Source organism: Thermobia domestica, chromosome 17, assembly GCF_964235325.1.
Source record: "Thermobia domestica chromosome 17, izTheDome1.hap1.1, whole genome shotgun sequence".
Lineage (NCBI taxonomy): Eukaryota > Metazoa > Arthropoda > Insecta > Zygentoma > Lepismatidae > Thermobia > Thermobia domestica.
The window spans coordinates 72,867,331-72,893,487 of NC_137470.1; the positions used below are offsets into that span (position 1 = coordinate 72,867,331).

The window sequence follows — 26,157 nt, forward strand, 5'->3', positions numbered from 1 at the left end:
TATTATTCGTATTATATTCAGATCTAAATTCCTCATTCATTACTCAAAGGAATTATACTACAAAAGCAACTTTTATTTTTTTTATAAGTTTATGAATGTTTCTTATGTGATTTTTTTTTTATAGTTTATTATTATTATGCAGTTGCAATCAAGAAAAATTCGAAATATTGTTTCGTTCTAATAATGTTTTCTATTGATAAAATACATCGAAATGCCGTACTTTTTTTGGGGGGGGGGGCGTCATACAAACCGCACGAGAGGCACTTATTGAAATCCGAAATATCTTTGTTATCTATTTATGTATAAATGGGTCAAAGTGGACTTAAATAATTTGTATTTTTATTCAGTTTTCGTACTGATACGCAAATTAAGTCGTCGTATTTCTTTAACTTGGAATAATAAAAGTCGTAGTGAACTAACTTGGACTAAATTAGTTCTTCTGTACTCTGCAGTATTTTGAAATTGTCCATATGTAAATCTGTATAGTGGTTTCACTTCTGCAACTATTTATCTTTTTGTCCTTCTGAAATGACTTTTGATAATTATATTAACAAGTATGTAAAGATCAGTACAACGTAGGAGTCCGTGAGTGAGTCGGCAGACGTATTGCAGTTGTGGCCAATTAGTCCCGGTTTCCAGTCAAAATGAAGGACATTTTCCATTGGATGTAAGCCGAGAAGCGGGTGGATTCCGCTTTAACCCTTTGGGGATCTTATGGTACATTTTGTACCATACGCGTTTTTCATGGTACATTGCGTTATTTCTCTTCTATTTTAGCTTTTTCGTCCGGGTTTTTTTTTTGTTTGTTTTTCAAGTCCAGAGACATTTTAGAAGACATTACGTATGGTTTTAGACCGTCCTGCGTCCAGACATGGGAGGTGATGACGTCATAATCATAAAATGTATTTTTCCTTTTTTAAGCCTATGTTCATTATTTTTTGGCGGGCTTATTTTTGAACGTAGAAGATTGAAATTTTGCAAAAACATTCAGTCCACAGAGTAGTATTTACTAGATTTTTTGTTCCGATATTAGTGCTAAAACAGGGGGGGAACCAGAGGGGCAAAAGGGTAAAAAAAAGGGATATTTTCCCCCAAAAATCACGTTTGTCGTCATTTTCCCGCCTCACATACATGATAGGACCACGCGAGTCATACCGTCTGATAGGCCGTTCCATTTTGAAGAGAATAACGGTCGAATTGTTATTCTAGGGTAATTAGGGATGTCTCAGGGATTTTTTTGAAAAATCTACTTCTATATAGGAAAAAATGGGGCATTGTCGGTATATATATTTTTTGGCGGGCTTATTTTTGAACGTAGATTGAAATTTTGCACAAACATTCCGCCCACCGAGTAGTATTTACCAGATTTTTTGTTCCGATGTCAGTGCTAAAACAGAGGGGGAACCAGAGGGGCAAAGGGGTAAAGAAAAGGGATATTGTTACCCCAAAAATCAAATTTGTCGTCATTTTCCCGCCTCACATACATGATAGGACCACGTGAGTCATACCGTCTGAAAGGCCGTTCCATTCTGAAGAGAAGGACGGTCGAATTATTATTCTATGGTAATTAGGGCCGTCTCAGTGAATTTTTATCCAAATATACTTCTGTATAGGGTAAAAGTGGGGCATGGTAGGGAAATTTTTTCTGGCGGGAATATTTTTGAACGTAGAAGATTGAAATTTTGCACAAACATTCAGTCCACCGAGTAGTATTTACCAGAAGTTTTTTTCCGATTTCTGCGTAAAAACAGAGGGGGTCCAGAGGGGCAAAATTGAAAAAAGGGAAATTTTGCCCCCCAAAATCACTTTTTTCAGGAATTTCCCGCCTTAGATACATGATGGAGACATGTAAATGGTACCGCCTGAAAGACAGTTCTATTCTGAAGAGAATGATGGCGGATTATAGTCCTAGGGTAATTAGGGATGTCTCAGGAACTTTTTTCCCTGAGATGATAGTGTTTTATGGTGATTTGGGGCATTGTGGGAATTTTTGATAAAAATTCTCCCGCCCTTACTATTCAAGATAGAAACTTGAAATTTGGCACACACATTCAGTATACCAAGTACTATTTATCAGATTTTTTTTAATGGCTACGATCACACAGGGGGGGGGTCCAGGGGGGGCCAAAGTTCGAGAAAAAAATTTTCCCTCCGAAATTTTCACTTTGACAATTTTTTCCCGCTTCTGGTATATGGTATGAGCATGCAAGTGGTACCATTTGAAAGCCAGCTCTATTCTAAAGAGAATGAGGTATAAACCATGATCCTAGGATAAATAGTGACGATGCAGTAGCTGCTTGACTGAAAGTCTCAAAAATAGCCCAAAAAGCCAAGATCTCCAAAGGGTTAAGCGTATGTTACCCCTTCCAACATAAACCGCTTGTTGCATAATAACACCAAGGCGAAACTTATTTCTGTCCATATGTGATATAAATACATAGAGCAAATTATTTAAACCAAAAAAAAAAAAAAAATGGTTTAAACCAAGAAAACCTGGTTTTTTGGTTTTTTAAATAAAAACCATGGTTTTTGCCAACCCTGCTACTTAAAATAATGGAACAGCGACTTGTAATTAAAATCACCAAAAACTATTGTTGTAATGTTATGGAAGCAAACTAAAGCAACAATCATTTAAAAACATTAACACAAATACGTTATTTTAAGAAGTAAAAAAATCACTGTCCATGTGTTTGGTATCTAAAAAACTGTTTGAATTAACAATTGTTGTAAATGACATTATGATCACTTAAATCTTTTGGAAGCATCTACATGATGAGACGTGATATGTCAGCACGTTTTCGAAGTAAAGTGTTTAGAAAAAGTAACATTTTTCATTTCTTTTAACTTTGAACATTCATTCGAAATACATTATACCATGATCATAGTATTTGACGCTAAGATATAAAATGATGCTTGTTGCACCGTCTATGCCATTTGAATTATTAGAGATCACCAAAATGTTGATGTTGGTGATACTGTATTGTCCTTTATTACACTGAATAATGTATGTGGTATTATGGTTTTATTTAATATCTAAATTAGAAATAGGTAATACCTTACATAGTGCAATTTGAGAAAATACAACTTTATTTTGCGTTGGCAGCTCTGCTTATTTATCTAGTGGTATTGCGGAGTATTTAGAAGAATTTTCCCTTCAATATTTCACACATGGTACAGATTTTCAGCATTTTTAATATATATATATATATATATATATATATATATATATATATATATATACACGTGGAGCGAAGGAAAGGGCTATAGGGGCTATATCCCTTCTTAACGCTTAGGTATACGCTTAATAAAATGAGCTTCAATCCTGCTTTAGATAAAGAGGCAAAGTATAGTTAGGACCTCCCTCGGTCATATCCTGGATCCGCGCCTATATATATATATATATATATATATATATATATATATATATATATATATATATATATATATATATATAATATGAGAGAGAGATATTATATACAACAGCAGTGGATTATGTATCGGAATAGGCTTGAGGAACGGGTAAGAAACGTTTGTTGTACGTTCAATGCAAAAAAGATCATCAAAAAAATTTTTCGGGAGGGGCTTGAGCCCGACACCTACCCTCTAAATACGTCACTATACATCAGTCAATCAACGGTTCCCATATTATCTCACATAACAACGAAACGAATTTTGAGTAAAGAGAAAATAGCTGTTAATATTCGAGACGAGACCAAGACTTTCGAGACTGACCAAGGTCTCGTCTCGATTTATAGAGGTCTGTCTCGGTACCATCCCTATACATTTATATCATGTTAATACATAAGTATTTTTTAAAATTTTAGTCTGTCTTAATTTGTATATAGTGTTTATTTCTGTACATGAAGTTAACTGATTTTTGTTTTCCTTGCAGACAGATGGTGGTTAGAAATATATTGGAAACGTTACGAGCGGTGGCAGAAATGCCGGAGGATCTTTCAAAGGTCTTGACAGTAATAAACAAGCTTGCGGATGATATCGGTAAGTAATTGTAATATTGCTACAAACAGGACGCTTCAATTTTAGTAGTTGTTGTATAGTCGTAGCGATTTTGTATTGGTTCATTCCGAATTTCATAAGAAATAATGCCTAGTTTTAGGTACTGATATCAAAGTCGTTAGCACTTGACCGTCACACCAGTGGGTTCTCAGTACATAGTATATTGAAACATTCAACAGGTATAGGGGGAAGAAATCGTTCAGCCCTGTTCATTAAACACTACCTTTTAACAGTAATATTGTGATTTATCAGTTCTGCGCCGAGAACTTAATTTCTTCACTGTATCAGTTTGATCATTTTTTTTCCCCGATAATTTTTGTGAAATAGGCTATCAGTGGAAGTTTTGTGGAGTCCTTAAAGTGCGTTAAAATACTAACACAACTAATCGTCCTTCAGATTTAAGTTATCAGAAAATTAACCCAATTGTAAATAAGGTACTATTTAGTGTTGTAAATAGAACAAAAGACGTTCGTATTTTTTTCAGAAATGTACTTTTTTTAAAGGAAAAAACATTGCCTCGTTTTTTTCTAATTTTTTTTTTTCAAATAGCCACTTTTAATGTACGAGTGTACTTGTATGTATCTTACGTCTATTTAAGTCTGAAATATTTTTATGTAGGTGTAATTACCGTAAAATGCAACATAATTTAAACGCTAGATACTGATACGGTCCAAATATTTTACAATTTATATGAGTAGCATACTTACTAATCCGGGTTTCTGTAGTATTTCACCAATATCAACCAAGAAATAAAAGTTGTCAACCAAGAAATATAAGTATAAATGAAAATTTGTTTTTTCGTGTAAGTAGGCCTTTAATAAGTACGGAAATACCATCACGAACAATATAAAATGCAAATAACTTGTCTAAAGGTAAAAACTAATACTAATTTGCCTACTAGTATTTTTCTGAATATCATATATATATATAGTCGACTTTGTTGACTAGATATATGATATGCACTGCCGGCTCTACCATGTGCAACACGCGCATTTGCACGGGGCGGCAGTATCTGTCATAAGTGTTTTATTTAAAATAAATATTTCTTGTTGGGAAAAGACTTCATGATCATGGTAGTTAAATTTACTAAACTAATTTTCTATTTGAATACTACATTCATGAATTATATTTATGTCGCATTAGTTCAAAGTCACATGGACATTTCTAAATCAAATGGTCAAATAAATTGCAGCATGAATTCCTTGATTGTTGTCAAATACAAGAACTCGATTCTCGAACACCTGTTCCATTTAGTTAGTTATCAGAGTTTTGACATGAATGCTATCTTGACTTTGTCACAAATAAGATCAACAACTAAGTTGAAACAACTTTAAAAAAATCATAAGATGTAGAAGGAAAATCAAGAAAAAAATAAAAGATCGCTAGTTGCCCTATAATTGCAAACTGATATATTGAGATTGAAGCTCGAAGAAACGTACAACTGTCTGAAAGCCTCGTCCTTAGCCTACACAGCGCACCATAGAAAGTTTGCTTAGAATAATTAGGTGAAGTGTAGTTGAGGTTTATAATAAACCATGTTCTGTAAATGGTAAGAAAATTGTAAATTTCTGAGGTAGAATGAGTTTTTTTTTTTAATTTCATGCTTGCTTTTTTAGATATCACCATGATACATGTAATATATATTCTTGGGGTATCAGGGTTTACTTTCAGATAGTTTGCGTCTTTCTGATGGCAGTGTTTACAGCCTAAACGATTAATTCCCGATTTTAGTTGAAAGGTTCAGCAAATTTTCCCTTTCCCCTCTATTATTTCCCTCTTGCTGGCTACATTGGAACAAATGTACCACTACCTGAAAGCCTTGTGTTGGCCCTACAGAACGCACATAAAAAGTTTCAATAGGATAAGTAGAAAAGCTGTAGCCCCGGCATATCTGTTGATTTTTGCTTCTGAGGCGTAAAAAGTGTCAAAATTTCATGTGTATGGTGACAGCGAATTTTTTGTTTCTCTGAATAGAAGCTAGCGACTTCAAGTTTTCACTGTACCTTGTAAACACACCAAAGAATTTTTTTGTGTGACTTGGATCCATCTGGTAACAGTGGTGCTAGATACAAAAAAAAATCTTGAAATTCGGTTAGGTAATATTTTGTAAATTTTTACCTCTACCTTTCTCTCAGTAATTTCACACCCGTTGGCAACACCGCAATGTAACTTACACTAAGAAATTAGCACATTCCTTGTCTAAAAACAAGGTCTTACCATATCAATCGTGTAAATGGTTTTGAGCAATAAGTCACTAACTGAAAACGTAGGAAAACGCCAAAAATGACCTGGGTCCGAAAGAGATAATCACACTATTTTGCTCGCATAAGTACAAATAAATAAACGATTTCTAAGTCATGAGACCTTCGACTCAAGTTCTGTTGATTATTTCAATAATCTCCAACATAAATGAATAAATAAGAGTTGCCAGAAAAAAAAACATTAAAAAGAACGATGTTTTTTTTTTTTTTATTGAAAAAGACTTTTACAAACATTCTTTCGCCAACTGAAGTTGGCAGCTGTAGTCAGTGACTTCCTTGTTTAGAATATCGAGTCTAGAATTTCAATATATTTGTATATAGCGCAGGGGTGTTCAAACTTTTTGCAGTTGAGGCTCCGCTCAACCACCAAAATCTGAACGCCCCCCCCCTGTCAAAAATGAAATGTATCAATATGTTTCCCTGAAAGAAGTATCACTATGATAAGCTGTTTTTCATTTATTCCATTTATCACTAATGGAAATATCTCGTTAACACAGGTGATCTAGATTGTGCATAGGGATAGGCACGAGCGAGTTTTCTTTGATACTCGACTCGAATCAGAACACTTTGAGTTCGACTCGAAAAAAATCCTTCAACTCGACTCGGATTCGCTTCGAGTTTCGAGTCGAGTCGAGCCAATTCGAGCTAAATCCTGTGTGTAGTTCCAAGTACTCTTCAAGTATCCTACATAAGCAATATAATTATCAATACTACTACTACTACTACTACTAATTATTATTATTATTATTATTATTATTATTAACACTGTGTATATCCATGAAAGGTAGGCGGTTTGTATCTGAATACTAAAAAGTAGTTGACTGTTGATCTCGGTTATCGAGAAGTCTTCAGAAGACAAGGACATGGGTCACAACGTTCTGGGTTTGAGTTCCGAAGAAGTAAGTATTCGGGCTCGATCCAAAAATTGTTAAAAGTTACAGGGCACCTGCCAAACATGTTCAAAACTGCTCAGGTTTAGGGTTGTCAGCGGCTAGGCTTTAAGGTTACTATCGAGCCGAACGAAAAAGTGAGCCGAGCAGAGCTCACTGTTCACGCAACCGAGCCGGTTCGACCCAACATTCCTGGCTCGAGTCGATGTCTCACATGAGCCGAGTCGGTGTTTCATCCCAACCAAGTCGGCTCGAACCATCGGCTCAATTGAGCCGAGTCGATAGCTCGTCCCAACCGAGCCCGCTCAAGCCATCGGCTCAATTGAGCAGAGCCGATGGCTCACCCCAACCGAGCCGGCTTGAGCTGTTCGCTCAGTTGAACGGAGCCGAGCCGGTAGACATCACTACCCAGGTTGGGCTTCTGCTTGGGACTAAAAAAGTCGACCGTGCAGTAGAGACCTCCACGGGCCGGGCTTGGGCGGGCCGACTCTGTTATTTCTTTGGGCCGGACCGGGCTTGGGCGGGCCGACACTGTTATTTCTTTGGGCCGGGCCGGGCTTGGGCTGGCCGACACTGATTTCTCTTCAGGTCGGGCCGGGCTGGGGCCGATCAATTGCAATTCTTTAATAATTATTGACTTTCGTTAAACGATAATTGGAATAACGCCAAACGTTGAAGAAGTGTGTCCGTGAAAAATGTTACAAAGAATACATTAGCTATTTACAGTTTGTGTTGCTTAGCGGCTCCACTGTCACTATAGAGGATTGCAGGCATTATGCGGTAAATTGAGCTCTACCTTGACCTTCACTGAACTCAAAATATAAAAAGAAGGGGTGGGAATGTTTTGCATGTCGCTAAACAATATTGCCATCTTCACTTTATGCTAAAAATCAATTAAGTTAGATTTTTGTTACAGTAAATGGACTTTTTGTTCTCTCGATGACAGGCGAAGTTCTAGGAGGCAATGGTACCATTCGGGAGGCAAGCGTCAGGTTGTGAACCAGAGTTTAGAAAGTTTCTGAGGGTTAGGTCAAATTTAGTACTAAATTTTGAGAAACATTCGGGCTCGAGCTATATTTTTTTAAAAATTATCGGGCCGGGGTCGGACCAAAAATTTAAAAATTTATCGGGCCCGGGTCGGGCTCGGGCCGAGAATTTTGAAGAATTCGGCCCGTGCAGGCCTCAATCTTGATGGTAAGAACTATAGTATATGTATACTTATATTGGTACTCATGACGTTTGAGGCTGTCTCGTTATCGAGACGAGGTGAGATGCCCTAAAAGTGAGAAATGAGATGCACTCCTACCGTGAGGAAGACTAAAAGTATTCCTAACTACTGCTTACATTTCTCATAACTTTCGCTTTCCAGTTTAATCAGGTAATTATTTCAAAACGAGCGAGCCATTTATTAAACTCGACTCGAAATATGACATGAAAAACAGTGACCACTCGGAACTCGACTCGAGAAAATTACCTTTGATTCGACTCGAAACTCGAGTCGAGTTTTCTCTACTCGTGCCCATCCCTAATTGTACACACTGACATCCCTTTTAATGTTATTATCCGATGTTTATAATTATAAATTGTGGTAAGTCAGATAATTGTTAAAATTGAAAAATACGAGCAGAGGGGGAAACTAAATAAGTAAAACCGGTACATTTAAATGTTGAGCAAAGTTAATGGGACGTATGAGCTTGTTTTGCGTGACACAATTTATGAAATCTCGGCACATATTTTGAAATGACAACGGGTTCGAGCAATGAAAATAAAAGAAATTAGATTATTCGTGAATGGCCGTAGTACTTCAGAAAAGATTAAAACTAAAGAATCGTCTCAAAAATAACAGAGAAAAATTCCAAAGACATTTAAGAAGACATACTATTCTACAGAGATAAAGTAGAAGATTGTTAGTGGCCATCTAACAAGTATTATACACGTTTAAGCGAAAAGTGAAAGGGTTATCCCTGATCATATGTGGAACAGAGGTGATACAATGGCTAAGTCCACTATGTATTATTAAAGAAGAATGCAGACTTAAGTATCCTTATTACATTATAAATATGGGGAACAGGTCAAAACACCCACAGCCAAAATCCCCACACAAATGGACAAATCTCCCAAATACGCGAACGGTCATAAAGCCCCACAACCAAAACTCCCACACTGAAGAAATGTGAAAACGCCCACACAATCAGTCATAACTGCCACACAAACGGAAAATCTCCCAAATGCACGAACGGTCATAACTCCCACAGCAAAAACCCCCACACTGGTAATCGGTCATAATCTCCAACGGTCATAACTCCCACACAAATGGACAAAACTCCCACACATAGCAACGGTCACAATCCCCACATAAATAGACAAAACCCCCACACAAATGGACAAAACTCTCACATGCAGAAATTGTCAACTTCAGGCGAATATGATGATGCAATGTAGTGTATGGAATATATATATATAGTCATGTATGTATGATTGGACTCTTCTGATTGGTGGTTGAAATGGCGGCTTCTGATTGGTGCTTGAAATGGCGGGATATGATTGGTGTCATGTTTTACTCAGTTGGAATCTTGTGTCTCTGTTAAGGTTAGTTTTTTCTTGTATGATTGCAACGGCTTCTTTTATCCTCCTGTCCCAAACTCTTGAGCATTTTGCTATTATTTCGGCATCTGTGAACAAAATCTTATGTTGCTGTTTGATGCTATGTTCAGCCAGTCCGAATTTTTCTGGTTGGTTTAGTCTGATGTAACTGTTGGTGTTCTTTGCATCTGGCTTCAATGGTTCGTCCTGTTTGTCCAATATATGACTTACCACATTCACATGGATGCGGTAAACTCCAGGAGTTCGGAGCCCCAGGTCGTCTTTGGTTGATCGTAGTAAGTTTTTTATTTTTGCTGGAGGTTTGTATATTGTCCTGATGTTGTACCTGGCAAATAGTCTGTTGAGCTTTCTAGAAGTGTTCCCGGTGTATGGGAGGCAGATTGTGTTCTCTCGTTCTTCATTCACAGTTTCTTCTGCACTTTTGTCCTTGTTGTCACTGTCCTTCGTTCTGGTCCTTTTCAGGGCCATATTTATATCTCGCATTGAGTATCCATTCTGTAGCATGGCGCTGCGAAGGTGATTAAGTTCCTCTATTAAGCAATCCTTGTCGGAGATGGAGAATGCTCTATGTGCTAAAGTGTTGAGAACTCCAAGCCGTTGAGCTTTGTGATGGAAACTGTTTGCGTTCAGATATAAATCTCAATGTGTTAGTTTCCTGTATACCCTATGGCCTAGGCTGCCATCCGGTCTTCTGTATATCATGATGTCAAGAAATGGTAGACGTCCATCTTGTTCAACTTCCATTGTGAATTTAATATTCGGATGCTGGTTATTGAGATGCTGCAGGAATTCCTGTAAGGAGTTGCGCCCACGTGGCCAGATGGTGAAGGTGTCATCAACATATCTATAGAAATGTGTGGGTGCAAGTGGTGCTTTCTTCAGTGCTTCATGTTCAAAGTGCTTTATATAAAAATTGGCTACTGCAGGTGAGAGTGGAGAACCCATGGCGACGCCGTCTGTTTGCTCATAGTACTGACCACGGTATAGGAAGAAGGTTGAAGTGAGAACATGTTGAAAGAGATCCAATATCTCAGGCCGGAAGTGTTTCCCAAGAAGCAGTATTGTATCCTTGACCGGAACTTGTAAACAATGATACCACGTCGAAACTAACCATAAGATCTTTGGAAGAGATCTTCATCGTCTTCAGGCTTTTTACAAACTCTGAGTTTTTCACATGGTGTTCACACTTGGCCACGTATGACTGGAGTAATGTTGTAAGATACTTGGCCAAAGAGTGGGTTGGGCTTCCTATTGCACTAACAATTGGTCTCAGGGGTACCCCTGCTTTATGTATTTTTGGTAAGCCATATGGTCTTGGAGGTATGCTGCAGTGTGGTGTAAGTTGTTTGCGTGTATCTTCACCCATTCCCGACTTCTTTAGTAGTGAGGCTGTTCTTGCTACTGCAGATGTTGGATCTCGAGACAAGGTGATATATGCTTGATCTCGTAGTAACTGTGAAATCTTCTCGCACAGATGTCTATCAAGAGAATTGTTGTAGCAATTTGTCGTTGTGTATGTCTTCCTTCCGCCAAAAGTGTTTTGACAACTTCAACTTTACGGAAAGAAAGGTCTCTGGCTTTTCAAATTATGCCGCGATTACAGGACTTCAGAGAATGAAAGAATAATACACAAAACACGTCAAGATCACTTTGAACTGGTCCATTCGAACTGTTGAACGCTTTGAATGTCGTAACTGCTTACGACTGCAAGCACAATACTTCAAATTGTGACTTGTTGATAGAAACCATAATAGCTGTCTACAAATGAAATACCACTTACAGAACTCTCCCCTCTAGTAATGCCATCTGCTGTTCAACGGTTATATAACAACTTCAAGTGTACAGTAAAGAAATGAAAGATCCTATATTGGTGGTTTAAACCATTAAATTACATGTTCAAGAACTCCGAAATTAGGACTGCAGCATCAATTTAGCATATTTTCGAGGTTGAGTCTAATAGTTTGAACACATCTGTACAACAGTCTTAGTGTTCTGTTGAGTTTTCAGTATTTTGAAAAGGTTATTTCAATAAAGTGAAGAATTACAGATAACATTTTAGATGCATGACGTCATCATCATAGGTATTCTGCCATTATTGGCAGGTCACTTGCTGTAACTGAGAACCTTCCACGGTCTTCCGCTAACCTCTTTGTCTTCACGTACGATTTTTCTCTTTTGATATCGGCCATCAATTGTACTCTCCTTCGCCCCTCTCCAAAGGTGTGTGACAGTTAAAGAAAAGAATAATCATCCTTTTATTAGGCTGTGCCTATGATTGTATCCCTTGATTTTACTTCATTTTTTTGTGAAAATTTTCAAAGGTCTTGTCCTCTTGGATTTTGTCCTGCCGACGAAATAATCTGTTTAGTAATTCTAACAAAGTCTGTAAGAAGAATAACCATCAAGTTTCATCATAAATTTTATATGTTATTCTACTTGTTCTTTTCGGAAAAATGAGTAGGATACAGTTCTGTCATTAGCAGTGTTATTCACACCTACTTTAGTAAAAAACAATGATTTTTTTTTAACACCTGCAGGGAAATAGAAAATAGGTTGATTCAGTTACTAGAAAGCCGTCTGACATTGTGACTGAAACGTACATAAAAAAAACCTAATTCGGCCTAATATCAAGTCATTTCACATCAAAATTTTCTTCAGTTTTCCAGAAGTTCATTTCTAACATGCTAAGGCTCTCAGTACATAAAATGTGTCACAGTTCGCATCCTCAAGAGATGTTTGGCCACATATTAAGTAAACAATGCAAGAGAACGCATAAGGAGGACCTTAAGAAAGAGTCTTGTACATGACAACTCCTTTTTCAGCAGCATCTTATCAGCTGATTTGTCTTCTATCCCTGTACAGAATTCCCCACCTCCAAAGATTAGGCAGATCGGGAATTATTGAAGCTTTCGTAATCTGGAAATAAACTTTTGGTTTGCTTTTAATATATAAAAAGCCTGCTCCCGTAGAAAAACAATTGTAGGCTACACCCCTAAATGACTATGTATAGGTTTCTGCAAACGTATTATATTGCATATTACATTTAGTAATTTAGCGTTTTTTTTCTTATACATATCAACTCTATCAAAACACGCTGTGAAATATAGTAACTGTATTGCATAATAAATGTTCTTTGTTCAATTTTAAATTTACTGCGTTCTTAATGTATATAGTTGGTATTTAATGTTCACTCGTGAAATGTCTAGTGAGCTTTTGTCGTAATTAAGTAAACTTTGGTGGATTTTCTCCTACTCTTAATAAAATACACTCCACACAGTATATATTTCAATTCTGCATGTTTGCTTGGTTTCAGAAGTCTGGTAAAATATGCTTTTAAATATTTTTATTTATTTATTTATTTTGAATTCGTCTTGGGATTCTCGTATTTGCATTTGAAAGAAACTAATTTCTTAATCAATTATATAATTGATTCTTAGAATGAAATAGGTTATATTATGTAACTCGTGTATAAGTGCAGAATAGATAATGATGATGATAATCTTAGCAGTACAAATACAGTTGTTACCGTTGGAATTAGCTACGTTCGTAACATTATCGCTTATTAGTTGCTGCATCGTCGCAATTTCGTCTGGTGGTGGCGAATGTAAGAACTAAAGCAAGTGAATGAAAAAGGCACAAGACCTAAAAATAATTTCGCGGCACAAGTCCTAAAAGGCAAAAGACTTAAAATTTAGGTCTAGTGCCTATATTTTTAGGACTTATGAATGTCACCCTGGTCTCAATTTTTTGTGTTTTTTCGTCACCTCCATGGTGTTCTTGCATTGTGATTGTCGTAGTTTTTATACTTCTTATCTTTTGCTCTCTTATTTCTCTCTTTATTGTAATTAGACATTTCTAATTCAGTTAACCCCGGCACGTATTAGAGCTCTTTTATATTGATTAACTTGGGCCATTGTTTACTCTTGCCGCGTACGCCCGGCAAGAAATGATAATATGCCACTGTGTTACTAATTTAATCCTCGTGCTTTTAGGTCTGTATGTTTTCTTTCTTGGCACACTTACCACTGAATTTCAAACATTGACGGGTACGAAAAAACTGTAGTATATCGCACCCACTCTAATCTCTTACTTAGTTACTTACCGCTAATTGCTCAAAGGGAGGAGGATATCCTCTGCTTTTGCTAGCAAATAACGAATAAGACGAATGCAATAATAATAATAATTTGATCGTAAATACTGTTCACAAGTATTCGTTTGTATATTCTGCCAGGTCAAACCTGCCAGTTATAATCTATAGAACAGCGTTTCCCAACCGGTGTGCCGTGAATGGGCCGCTGGTGTGCCGCGAGGAAATTGGAACAAAATTATTAATTCTATTGCAATCAAATTGCAAGACATTGTGTCTCACATTATACTTCTGAGGAAAAAATATATATTTGTGTTTCACATTACTATGAGCGTCTACTATGAATCTACCATTTTAAGTTTCATACTATGTTACTATTCTGCAAATTTTTAATGTTAAAAAAGTATTTGTTACAATTGTTATCGCCATTATTGCTTCTTTATTGTTGCAGACTATTTCGTAACTTGAAATTTTAAAATATTATTCAATCATTTCGAGCATCAAACCTGCATACAAATTACCTACATTTGTGTTTTAAAAGTACAAGAGATTTGTTTGTTCGTTCGTTATTTAGTGATCTTCCTACTTAGTGAAAGGTTGGATACAATTTTAGAAAAAAGTGTATTTTTAAAAATCTGAGTCCTATATTTCATTGTAATTGTTTTCTATTTTTAAATTAGAATGAAAAATAAGCATAATGATTTACCAGAGAGGACAACCAGTGATTGAACTTTCTTCTCTGTGAAAAAGATATCAGTAATCACAGAAAAAAATACCAAGGTATTTTATGTTTCCAAATAATAATAATAATAATAATAATTATATATATATATATATATATATATATATATATATATATATATATATATATATATGAGTGTGCCGCGAGAATTCAAGTTACACCTGTAGTGTGCCGCAAGTTGAAAAAGGTTGGGAAACGCTGCTATAGAATGTAAAAATAGTTTAGGTAACTCATAGACTGTTGGACCGATTTTGATGATTGATTTTCGGTAATGAGTGAATCAAGGTCTAACAAGCTTTGTTACATTAAATTTTCCGAATGGCATATCCAAAGGGGAATAGAGGCGGGTTCAAAAATTATTCCAAGTACACAGTATTTCACGAGCCTTTCATTTTAGAAAGATGTAGCTCTGTATATATGGTCTTTACTTAAAATAAGAAATATATGTTCAACGTTTTCGAAAATACCCGTGTAAAGGGGAAAGGGCCATTAACCTCATACATAAAAATGAGTATAATTGTGACTGGACAATTCCTCCGAGGTCGCTGTACTAATTTAATTACGAGGGTCATTCGGAAAGTAAAGAACGTTTTTGTATAAACACTTTAATAACTGATATACTAAGGCGAAATTTGTGTTACATACTATGTGATACTTAAGTTACTTTTCGACATAGTCGCCGTGTAAATTTAAACACTTGTCATACCGTGGTACAAGTTTTTCTATGCCTTCGGCATACACAGTTGCCGCCAAACTGTTGAACCAATCACTAACAGCTTCCTTAAGTTCATCATCACTGCCGTAGTGCTTCCACCCCAAAAAGTCTCTCAACTTTAGGAATAGGTGGAAGTCACTGGGGGCTAAGTCTGGACTATAGGGTGGATGCTCCCAAACTTCCCACTTAAACTGCTGAAGCAAGTCCCTCGTCAATGCCGCGGAGTGAGGACGGGCATTGTCGTGGAGGAGGATGACGCCGCTGGTCAGCAATCCGCGCCTTTTGTTTTGAATCGCGCGGCGAAGTCGACGTAACGTCTGATAGTAGGCAGCTGCATTTATGATCTCACCTCTCTGCATGTATTCAACGAGCAAAACACCCTTACGCTCCCAAAAGACCGTAGCCATAACCTTTCTGGTGCTCAAAATTTGTTTGGCTTTTTTCGGCTTTTTCGGAGAATTTGAATGGTGCCATTCCATGGATTGGCGCTTTGTTTCTGGAGTGATGTGCGAAATCCACGTCTCATCTCCAGTAACAATACGATTTAAATGTTCATCCGTATGGTAACGGCTGAGAAGTCAATGCGGCTCCCATTCGCTTGGTTTTGTGTTCCTCCGATAACAGTCGAGGCACCCACCTTGCACTAATTTTTTTGTAACCAAGTTCACTACTGACAATTTCGTACAACACAGTTCTTGAAATTTCAGGAAAGAATTCGTGCAGCCCATCAATAGTGAATCGCCTATCCTCTTGAATTTTCCGCTCAATTCTTCCTTTGAGTTCGTCAGTCACAACAGAAGGCCGGCCCGAGCGTTCCTCATCGTGCACATTCGTCCGTCCGTCATTAAACATAATGCACCACTTACGAACTGAGGCTTCATTCATTACATTTCCATACACCTCAGTGATTTGTCTATAAATTTCTATCGGACGCACTTTTCTTGCATTCAAAAATCTTATCACACTACGAACCTCACACTTGGCGGGATCAGTAATTGTATCGCACATTTTAGTCGCACAGCGAAGCAATAACGGACCGTAGCGGATCGCAGCTGGTGCCAGACTGAGGCTAAAGCATGCCCAGGTCAATAACCTAGCGTTAGCGGGGGTGGGGGAACACGCGCACGCGCTAGCGCAAAACGTTCTTCACTTTCCGAATGACCCTCGTATTTTAGTACATCAGTGTACCACGGCCTCACTGGCTTTTTGTGTCACATCATTGGAATGGGGAGAGGACAGGGATGGAAAGGTGTTAAAATGTAAAGCTAAAAACATCAGATGCACAATCGCTGTCGCTGAGATAGTGACAGTGCCGATTCAAAATTCATCCCCCATTGTCATGGATTTAAGGATTGCGGAAAGGGGGTGACATGTAAAAATAATTGAAAACGACAGACAGTGTTCAGTCAATAGTTTTTGTTCTTACTGAAACTCGCGATGCCGGAAGGGAAAACATTACTAATTTTTATAATTATACTTTCATTGAAATGTGCCTCCTAAAGAGGAGTTAAATACTAAAATCAGGATGATGAATGAAAATAGGAGGTTTTGTAGCAGACTAAAGCTAGCAGAGAGGAAATAAAACATATGATGGAGTTGAAGTTGAATAGCTAAATAGTACGGCCAGTGAAGATTAAACGGGAAATAAAGGAAAAATAGCAATGGGGAGAAAATCATTCTTTAAGAAGAAAAGCTTAGTTTGTAGATTACTAAATAAAGAACTAAGAGACAAGTTTATCCTGTGTTTCGTGTAGTGGTATGCTGTTTCAAAGAGAAACTTGGACATCACAAAGAAGGTAATAGAAAAAGAAAAGTTGACGGACTTGCGAAATGTGTATTTGCAGAAGAATTGAGAAAATTGACTGGGTCGGATGGCAGTCAATGAGGCAATCAATGAGGAGGCATTCAATGAGCATTAGTAGGAGATCAAGAACCAATGTTGAATGTAGATATAGCCAAGTGAGCATAGTTTTATAGTATTAAATTAAGACTTCCAGACTTAGCGAATTCAATACTCAAACTCTTAGTGCATCTTTTACTATTAATATATTAATAAGATCAGAGGTAGAACATGTTCCTTAGAGGCTGAATCCATACCAAGAAGCCGTTACTCATCTTTTCTTACCGTTCTGTTCTGTGACGATAAATATTGAAACCAAAAGTAGTATATTTCAACCACTTCCTGTTTGAATAGAGGTTGAGGGGAGATAGAACGTGTTCACTGAATGAATTGTGAAATGACGCTTCTTGATATCTTCTACCATTTATGCATTAGTGAAGCCAGTATTGAAATTGGAAATAATAGTAAATTTGAAGTAGTTTGTTCATATCCTTATCAGTAGTTTGTTGTGCATAGTCATGATACGTTGTCTTGAGACACTGAATCGTTTACAGAAAAGCGCTTCTTGCTATTTACTACCATTTTCGTTCCATAAAGATAAACGTTGAAACTAAAAATGACTAATTTGAGCAATTTCTTGTTTGAATATAGAGTTATCGGAGGAGATAGAACTTATTCTTGAGTCGCTGAATACATGAAAAAAAAACAATACCATCTCGATATTTTTTACCGTTTTCGCTCTGATATCTGACGGACGGACAAAATCGTATTTCCGACTCCTATGCATAGCTTCGTTTGGAAGACTAAAACAGTAGCGACTGGTCAGGACGTAGTTTGAGAGAAAAGATTCTAAAGCACCCGGTAGAAAATATAATGGGAGAACAAGAGGAAGGTAAGAAAACATGAATTGTTGAAATTGTGAATACTGTATATAACTCCTGCGTCAAGATGAAACGTTTAGCTTAGCACTAGTTTGTTTTACTAAAGCTTCCTAATTTGCAAATAGTGACTTGCCACTTGCCACAGACGCAGAATACGTATTAATCATGATTATTACGGAAGGTTTTGTATATTCAACGAACTTAAGAACTCTCTCTCTCTCTTTCTCTCTCTCTCTCTCTCTCTCTCTCTCTCTCTCTCTCTCTCTCTCTCTCTCTCTCTCTCTCTCTCTCTCTCTCTCTCTCTCTCTCTCTCTCTCTCTCTCTCTCTCTCTCTGTGTGTGTGTATGTGTATGTGCGTTGTTTGCGATTTTTAGTTTTCAGCCCTCTATTCGATAGAGAATCAAAAACTTATTTGCGAAAGTGATGGTATTTGTTTTGCGTCACTTATCGTTCCCGAGATATAGGCCAAAAAAATGTTCCGATTTCCGGAGATTTAAGTAGTCGTATCTCAGGAACCATAAGTTATAGGGGGGATACGGACAAAATCTCGCGGCCGAAACATCGCCGCCCAAAATCTCGCCGGGCCAAAACCTCGCGGGCCAAAATCTCGCCGGGCCAAAACCTCGCGGGCCAAAATCTCGCCGGGCCAAAACCTCGCGGGACAAAACCTCGCCGCCCAAAACCTCGCGGGACAAAATCTCGCCGGGCCAAAACCTCGCGTGGCCAAAATCTCGCCGCCCAAAACCTCGCGGGACAAAATCTCGCCGGGCCAAAACCTCGCGTTGCCAAAACCTCGCCGGGTCAAAACCTCGGCACCGAAAACATCGCCGCGAATGAAACTTTTCTTTAAAATTTACCCAATGAGTTTCTTAATATGTCATTTCACATTACAAATAATAATAATAATAATAATAATAATGAGATACAAAACATCGTGTGCGTGGGCTTTGTCGGGTTATTCCCGTTTACTCCCACTTTCTTTATTCGATCATTTCCTTCATCCTGGTCATCTACGTCTCCTTTAAGCTACAGAACATAATCAAGGGACGTCGTAAAAACTCATATATTATTTCGTACTTTCATAAATATTATTAGATTTTTGTTAAAATTTTAAGTTTTTGGATGATCCAAAGTTCACGGAACTAACCCCGTTAGTTGTCATTACTTTCCTTATGAAGACTTCCTTTCCCTATTACCAGTTTAAAAACATCCTGTCGCCCTACCTTCACATTGAAATCCTCTAATACAGAAATAGAATTTTCATATGGTATCGCGGGACTTGGTCAAATACCCGTGATACTTCTTGTGAAACAGCGTCTTTTATACCGTCATCCTTATCATCTGTTGGAACATTTACATTTTGGTCAGGCAAGATTTTGGGTATGGCGATATTTTGGGGCGCGAGGTTTTGGAAGACGAGATTTTGGCCCGCGACGTTTTGGGTGGCGAGGTTTTGGCCCCGCGACGTTTTGGGCGGCGGGGTTTTGGCCAGGCCAGGCGAGATTTTGTCCCGCGAGGTTTCGGCCAGGCGAGATTTTGTCCCGCGAGGTTTTGGCCAGGCCAGGTGAGGTTTCGGTCCGGCGAGGTTTTGGCCAGGCCAGGCGAGATTTTGTCCCGCGAGGTTTCGGCCAGGCGAGATTTTGTCCCGCGAGGTTTTGGCCAGGCCAGGTGAGGTTTCGGTCCGGCGAGGTTTTGGCCAGGCCAGGTATTGCCCAGGCGAGGTTCTGGCCGCGAGGTTTTGTACCCAAACCGTTATAGGGGGGTCATATTGGTTTTGATCAATACCTAAGACAATGGTGAGCATTTTGGTACCAAATAGTTACCTCTGGTTACTGGATAACTATACTGGCCAACTGGCCACCGTTCCCCAAATATTGGCCAAAAAATTTGAATTTCGGGAGATTTAAGGAGACGTATCTCAGGAACTGTAGGTCATAGATGATATTTTGCGAATTTTTGCGACAAACAGAAGGTGCGGATAAGATGTAGGAAGAATCACATTTAGCCTTCCTGCTCCATCTCTCCATTCTTTTTAAGTTCGTTCAGGCAATGCTCTTGGAGCATTCTCAACTGGTTTCTGTTATTTATTTTTATATGATTACTTGCAACTAATTCTTGGAAACTCCCTTAAGTTGTAATTTTACTCTAATTTCAAAGTATCCGTATTGATGACTGGTAATACGGGTGTACAGTTTTGAGTATTTGCTTTTGATAAAGTTAGCTGCCTTTAAAAAAATGTATGTATTTCCGTGCATGTTGTTAGAATACATTTACCTTTTTTGTGGACTTTGCTGATACATCGTGAGATTTCCAGGATCTGCATATGAGTAACTTTTAATTCATTTAATGATACATAAATTTGCTAATTCCGTATTGCAAACGTAAGTTAGTTCTGCTGCAACAAATCTTTACCGTACTATAAGAATATTTAGCACCATCGCGTAGCCCATCTTTCTCACCCTCGGAACATATTCGTAGAACGTTAAAAGAAATCTTGTAGCATGGAACTAAAAATTACTTTAAGATGTACTGAGATAAGAAATCGAGGTTTTCAGGTGAGAAATACAATGAGAGATAATGTGAAAAGATAGACCAGGAAACTAATTTTCTTGTTAACTAGCGTTACTTTTCTTTTCGGATCTGTGAGATCCAAAAGAGATTTTGATTTTTGATACAGTTTTTTAGTAGTTTAGTACTGAGAGTTACGTTTGTGACTGTTTCAGTTCAGTTTTTCTAAAAATTCCGTATTTTAAATATATCTATTTTCGGAATTTTCACTCGCGTTGCTAATGTATTGTTCGGGTAAATATGAACCGAATGAGCTTTTGTGTTCGATTATATATTAATAGTAATTTTTCAACTTTATTGTGATTCTCTCGAAACATATGTTCTTGTCTCAGTTCTTGGTCTATCCGTTCATGTCTGATGCATAAGGTCCTTGGTTGGATCCCAGCTCGCGCCAAGTGAACTTTGAGGTGGGCATTCACCGTCTGGGTGGATTTTCTCGAGATTCTTCCGTTTCCTCTTACTTTCTTCATTCCACCATTTTATTCATTTCTCATCACCCAGGGTTCCCACATTCTGGAAAATCAGCGAATGTCAGGGAAATGAAAACATGTCACGCAAATTCAGGAAATCTTAAATGTGCAAGTGTAATAACCTTTCTGTTTTTCAATTTAAAATAGTTTCCTCTATCAGTTGCACAGATTCTTGTATATATATATTTGTATGAGACCGAGAGGGGGGGGGGTAATTGATCATATAAAAGCAGAAATCGAAGTATGACCTGTCATCTTTGTGAACATCGTTTTTAAGACAGACTACTGAAAGAACTGAAAGCATCAGGTAAACTAGCTTTCCGGCTTGGCTGTCGAAACTCGAAACTTAGCTCCTTTTTGAGGCTGATGAACTTGGCTGTACTTTCTACACCTGGTGTTTTGTTCAGATTTCAATTTTTGCAGTTCATCATATTAATATAGTATATTAGGATTGCAATTTAGAATTGTATGCACACGAGCAAAAATGCATACACACTTCCAATTTTTCATATCCTTCAAGGTTATAGACAACAAATAATAATGTTAAGGTTGGCTGGTTGATAACTACAGAAAGCTTTCTACAAGTAAACTTTTTCGTTCGAAACATGTCAGTGTAGTAAACTTCAAGAAACATACGAAGTATCCATGCCTCTGCGACGTATAAAAAATCGGGTAAAAGACACCGTTGAGTGTCTAAAGAGCGATTGATATCATGAGAAAGTCACGAAGGGATCTTATTTAACTTTAGAAATACCAAGGAAAAATCAACGTTGGTCAAACATTCATTGTCTTTCACAGGTTATAGTATTTGTAAACTCTATGAATGTTTGTTTTTCATTATTCGTTTTAACGTTACCTTGACTTTTTTTAGTTGTCAGTTTTAAGATCTGTATTAAAACTTTATGAAAAAAATAGCAGGCCGAGGTGCTTTGACTCTCATCTTTGTTTTGAAAGAATATTTTTTCTCAGCAAAACCATGGTATGTTTTATTTTTTAAATTTATGACTATTACTATTATTATTGTTATTATTCATTTACATATTAAAACGAACAAGAATATCTTCTGGAATTACATTACTGGTTTCAGTGTGTTCGGAAAATTGAACAAGAAAAGAAAAAGAAAATGAAGGACAATCTAAGAAAGCAAAAAACGAGATGTGCAGTGTATTCCAGTTTCATTTGTGACAACAACTGCATCAATAGAAAACGTGTTATATGTTTCAAATATGACAATAGTCATATTTTGTGTGAATACGAGTTCCTGTAATTTATCCCCAATTAATAATACAAGCATGTTTTTATTAGAAGCATATACGATATAAAAAGAATAAGAGTTATACCTTGTAATACTCCGAAATATGTCATTAACTATCTCTTGCTATATTCTAAGTAATCAAGAATGGTAATTTCGTAAAAAATAAACAGAAATGAACTAAAGCAACTACATATGAATATCGAATATGATTTCAAATTTAAATATGAATGATTCGGATATTTCAATTGGAGATATCTCCACTCTCTCTTGGTTAATATGTGCATGATTCTTGCATCTCATCTCGAGATGGAGAATTTTGAGCAATGTCAACGTATAACTTGGAAGAAAAACTTAAAAGTATTGCATTGACGTACATTGGATTTGAATTCACGACCCCAGGCTTGCTAAATTACTGCCAATAATACCTCGACTATTCTTTCACTACTGTCGAAGTTTCGTAGCTTGAGCGTTACGTTTGCTTTTGGTCATACACATTTATGACTCATACTAAGCCGTAAAGATGATCCTGATGTATTCATGAATTGTTTGGTAAAAAGTTACGTTCTCAGACAGTACGAACCAAGGTTGTAAACGTGTGACGTCATGTTAGTATTTCCCCTGGAGAAAGTAGTTTCATCTTTAGGAACAAAATTGAATGTTTTATGTTGTTACACATCAGAAACATCAATATTGTAAATGATACAAATTTCATTAATTACTCAGCGAGAATCGAACCCAGGATCTTGATATTACAAAGCAAACGTTCTAACCACTACCCTAAGACTGCCATGTTAACAGAAAAATAACACTCGTGTATGAAGCAAATTGCACACTTTTCGTTTTAATATCGCCGAGACACGCTGATTTCGGTCATAATAGGATACTATAATCCAGAGTACAGACAAAATACTATACTACACTATAGTTTGTATTGTCTCGTGAAATCAAGTGCCAATAGTAGTGCAAATTTTGAGATAAAGCCCTATAGTCCCTATTTCCACCCATATACAGCCTGTTTCATAATTCTTGTAATTTTCTAGAGCACTGGAAGATGAAATTTTGGTACTATTAATGTAGAACATGGTATTCTTATCGAAAATGTCGGAACTTTTTAAATGTTACGAGTAAACATTGAACAGTGACACTTTCGATACCGTTTAAAAAATTTAAATTTATCCCCGCAAATTGAGGGAGGGGGAGGTATTTTAAAATGATTCAAAATAATCGATATCAGTGCGAATCCATAGTTTTCAAAAATTCTTTATTTCCAAAATACTTATTTCCAAAAAATCTTTGTGTCCTGCTTTCATAAGAAAATTACATTTTATAATTAAAATTTAACGACTCTACTTTTAGTAGTATGCCCAAAAAATCACTCATCTTTACTCTTTTATATAAGGGTACAAAAGATAAATACAGTCAAACAAATGGACTTCCATGAACAGTTTCCGATTTCTTATAACTAACTTATTCATACATTTCCCACAAGCTGTGGTTGTAAATTTACACTCTGTCAAGGTCCAGGTTTCAAATAGGAACTAACTGGAAATATAATAATATTATATATTTATGTACATGTGTAATATGTATAAATTTATTGTCTTATTGAAGCTTTCGTAATCTGGAAATAAACTTTTGATTTGCTTTTAATATATAAAAAGCCTGCTCCCCTAGAAAAATTTGCAGGCCACACCCCTAAATGACTATGTAGTAATTTCTGCAAAAATGACACAGGACCTAAAATTTAGGTCCAGTGCCTATATTTTTAGAACTTGTGCCGTTTAGGACTTATGAATGTCACCCACTGTATTGCATAATAAATGTTCTTTGTTCAATTTTAAATTTACTGCGTTTTATGTATACAGTTGGTATTTAATGTTCACTCGTGAAATGTCGAGTGAGATTTTGTCCTAATTAAGTAAATTTTGGTGGATTTTTGTCCTACTCTCAATAAAATACGCTCCGCATAGTATATATTGCAATTCTGAATGTTTGCTTGGTTTCAGAAGTCTGGTAAAACATGCTTTTTAAACATTTTTTTTTATTTATTTTTGTTTTAGGAATTTGTCTTGGGATTCTCGTATCTCCATTCGAAAGAAACTAGTTTCTTAACTAATTATGTAATTAATTCTTAGAATGAAATAGGTTGTATTATGTAACTCGTATATAAGTGCAGAACAGATAGTGATAATAATAATCTTAGTAGTACAAATATAGCTGTTACTGTTGGAATTAGCTACGTTCGTAACATTATTGCCAACTAGTTGCTGCATCGTCTCAGTTTCGTGTGGTGGTGGTGAATTTCAGAACTAAAGCATGTGATTGAAAAGTGCACAAGTCCTAAACGCCAGAAGTCCTAAAATTTAGGTCTAGTGCCTATATGTTTAGGACTTCTGCCGTTTAGGACTTCTGGGTGTTACCCCAGCGCCATCCTCCCAAAACCGCACTGCTATCCTGGTCAGGCAGCAATTAATACAAAAATACCTTCTGGTAGTCCCTGATAAGGATATGGGGCCTAGGGATGATTTTTAGAAGGGGGTGTAGCCCCATCTCAGTCACTGGGACATGCGGGTAACATCCAGAAGTCCTAAACGCCTTAATTAATGTGAAATTCGGTGTTATTGTAGGAGAAAGGTATTGCCTTACCAGGATAGCAGTGCGGTTTTGGGAGGATGGCGCTGCTGTTGTGTTTACATCAGTTTCTTAACAAGCGCGGTGGAACAGGGAAGCGGAGAGTTTCACTCTGCAGTGTATCCAACGGTTCTTAAAAGTTGCAGTTTGGATGTTATGCATAGCCTAATCTCTTTCCGCTTAATAAAGAACGCCGTAAGTTATGTGGTTGTAGTGAACCATTCCTGCAGTAATGCAGATGTATTGTGAATAGTGATATATGAATGGAAATTACCAATTTAAGAACAACATAGCACAATTGCAATTCAGTGAGCTTCTACTGTGTATTAAGCAGATTGTATAAAAATTGATTACGTTTTATTCGATGTCATTATAAAACAGGAACAGCCTGTAAGACGCTGCTTGCTAATTTGTTCGCAAGTTACTATGGAGGGTATATTTCTGTTGTAGGTTTTTTTTTTTTTTTTTTTTTTTTTTTTGCTTGTTAAGATGATCTGCAAATAACTTCAACAACTTTTGAAACTGTTTGTCTTAACTAGAACCAGGGGCGGATCCAGGCTGAATGTTTGGGGGTCGGTCGTTCGAAGTCAGATCAAGGTAAGAATGTATTGCAAAAAAAAAAAAAAGAAAAGAAAAAGAAAAAGTAAAACAACTTTATAAAAGGAGAAGTAGCTATTGTCTGTAATTTCTAGAAGAGAAATCGCCACCTGCGATTTCGAAGGTGGACATTTTTTTGAGCAAGAACGCAAATGTAGGTAATTTATTGCAATTTATTGCTTTATTTGACTTCTGCAACGTAAAACAAAAAAAGTAAGGCCTACCAATTTTAGGTTTTATTTTACATTTATCGTACAAAGGTGAAAATTCTTAAGTTTTATTTTTAAAATAAAAAAAATATCCTATTCAGGAGGGGGGCAATCGCCCCGATCGCCCCGTCCCTTGGATCTGCCCCTGACTTAAGCATATGCCTGAAGTGGTTTATTATGAAGAGGACAAAATGAACTGTAATAGATTGATTACAAGAAATCCGGTTAGAAACACTGCTGCTTGCATTTTAGTTCCAAAACCGGCCGCCCGCACTCGTTCGCTGGTCAGGTAATATGTGTATTTTAATATATTTTGGATGTTATTTTGGTAACACTGCCTTAGGGCGTACAGGTACGAAAGATATGATTGTGAATCTTTATATGAATTCC

The 26,157-nt window shown here is 37.0% G+C and overlaps 1 protein-coding gene across 6 annotated transcripts in view; it reads left to right on the forward strand.

Annotated features, from left to right (window-relative positions):
• The window catches only part of LOC145673727 (serine/threonine-protein phosphatase 4 regulatory subunit 1-like), a 608,213-nt gene that overhangs the window by 271,520 nt on the left and 310,536 nt on the right, over positions 1-26,157 (forward strand). For all 6 annotated transcript variants that reach the window (XM_081743442.1, XM_081743440.1, XM_081743443.1 and 3 more), the window contains one exon: positions 3,893-3,999. In XM_081743442.1, coding sequence (XP_081599568.1) covers positions 3,893-3,999 — 107 coding nt within the window. The remainder of the gene's footprint in view (positions 1-3,892; positions 4,000-26,157) is intronic.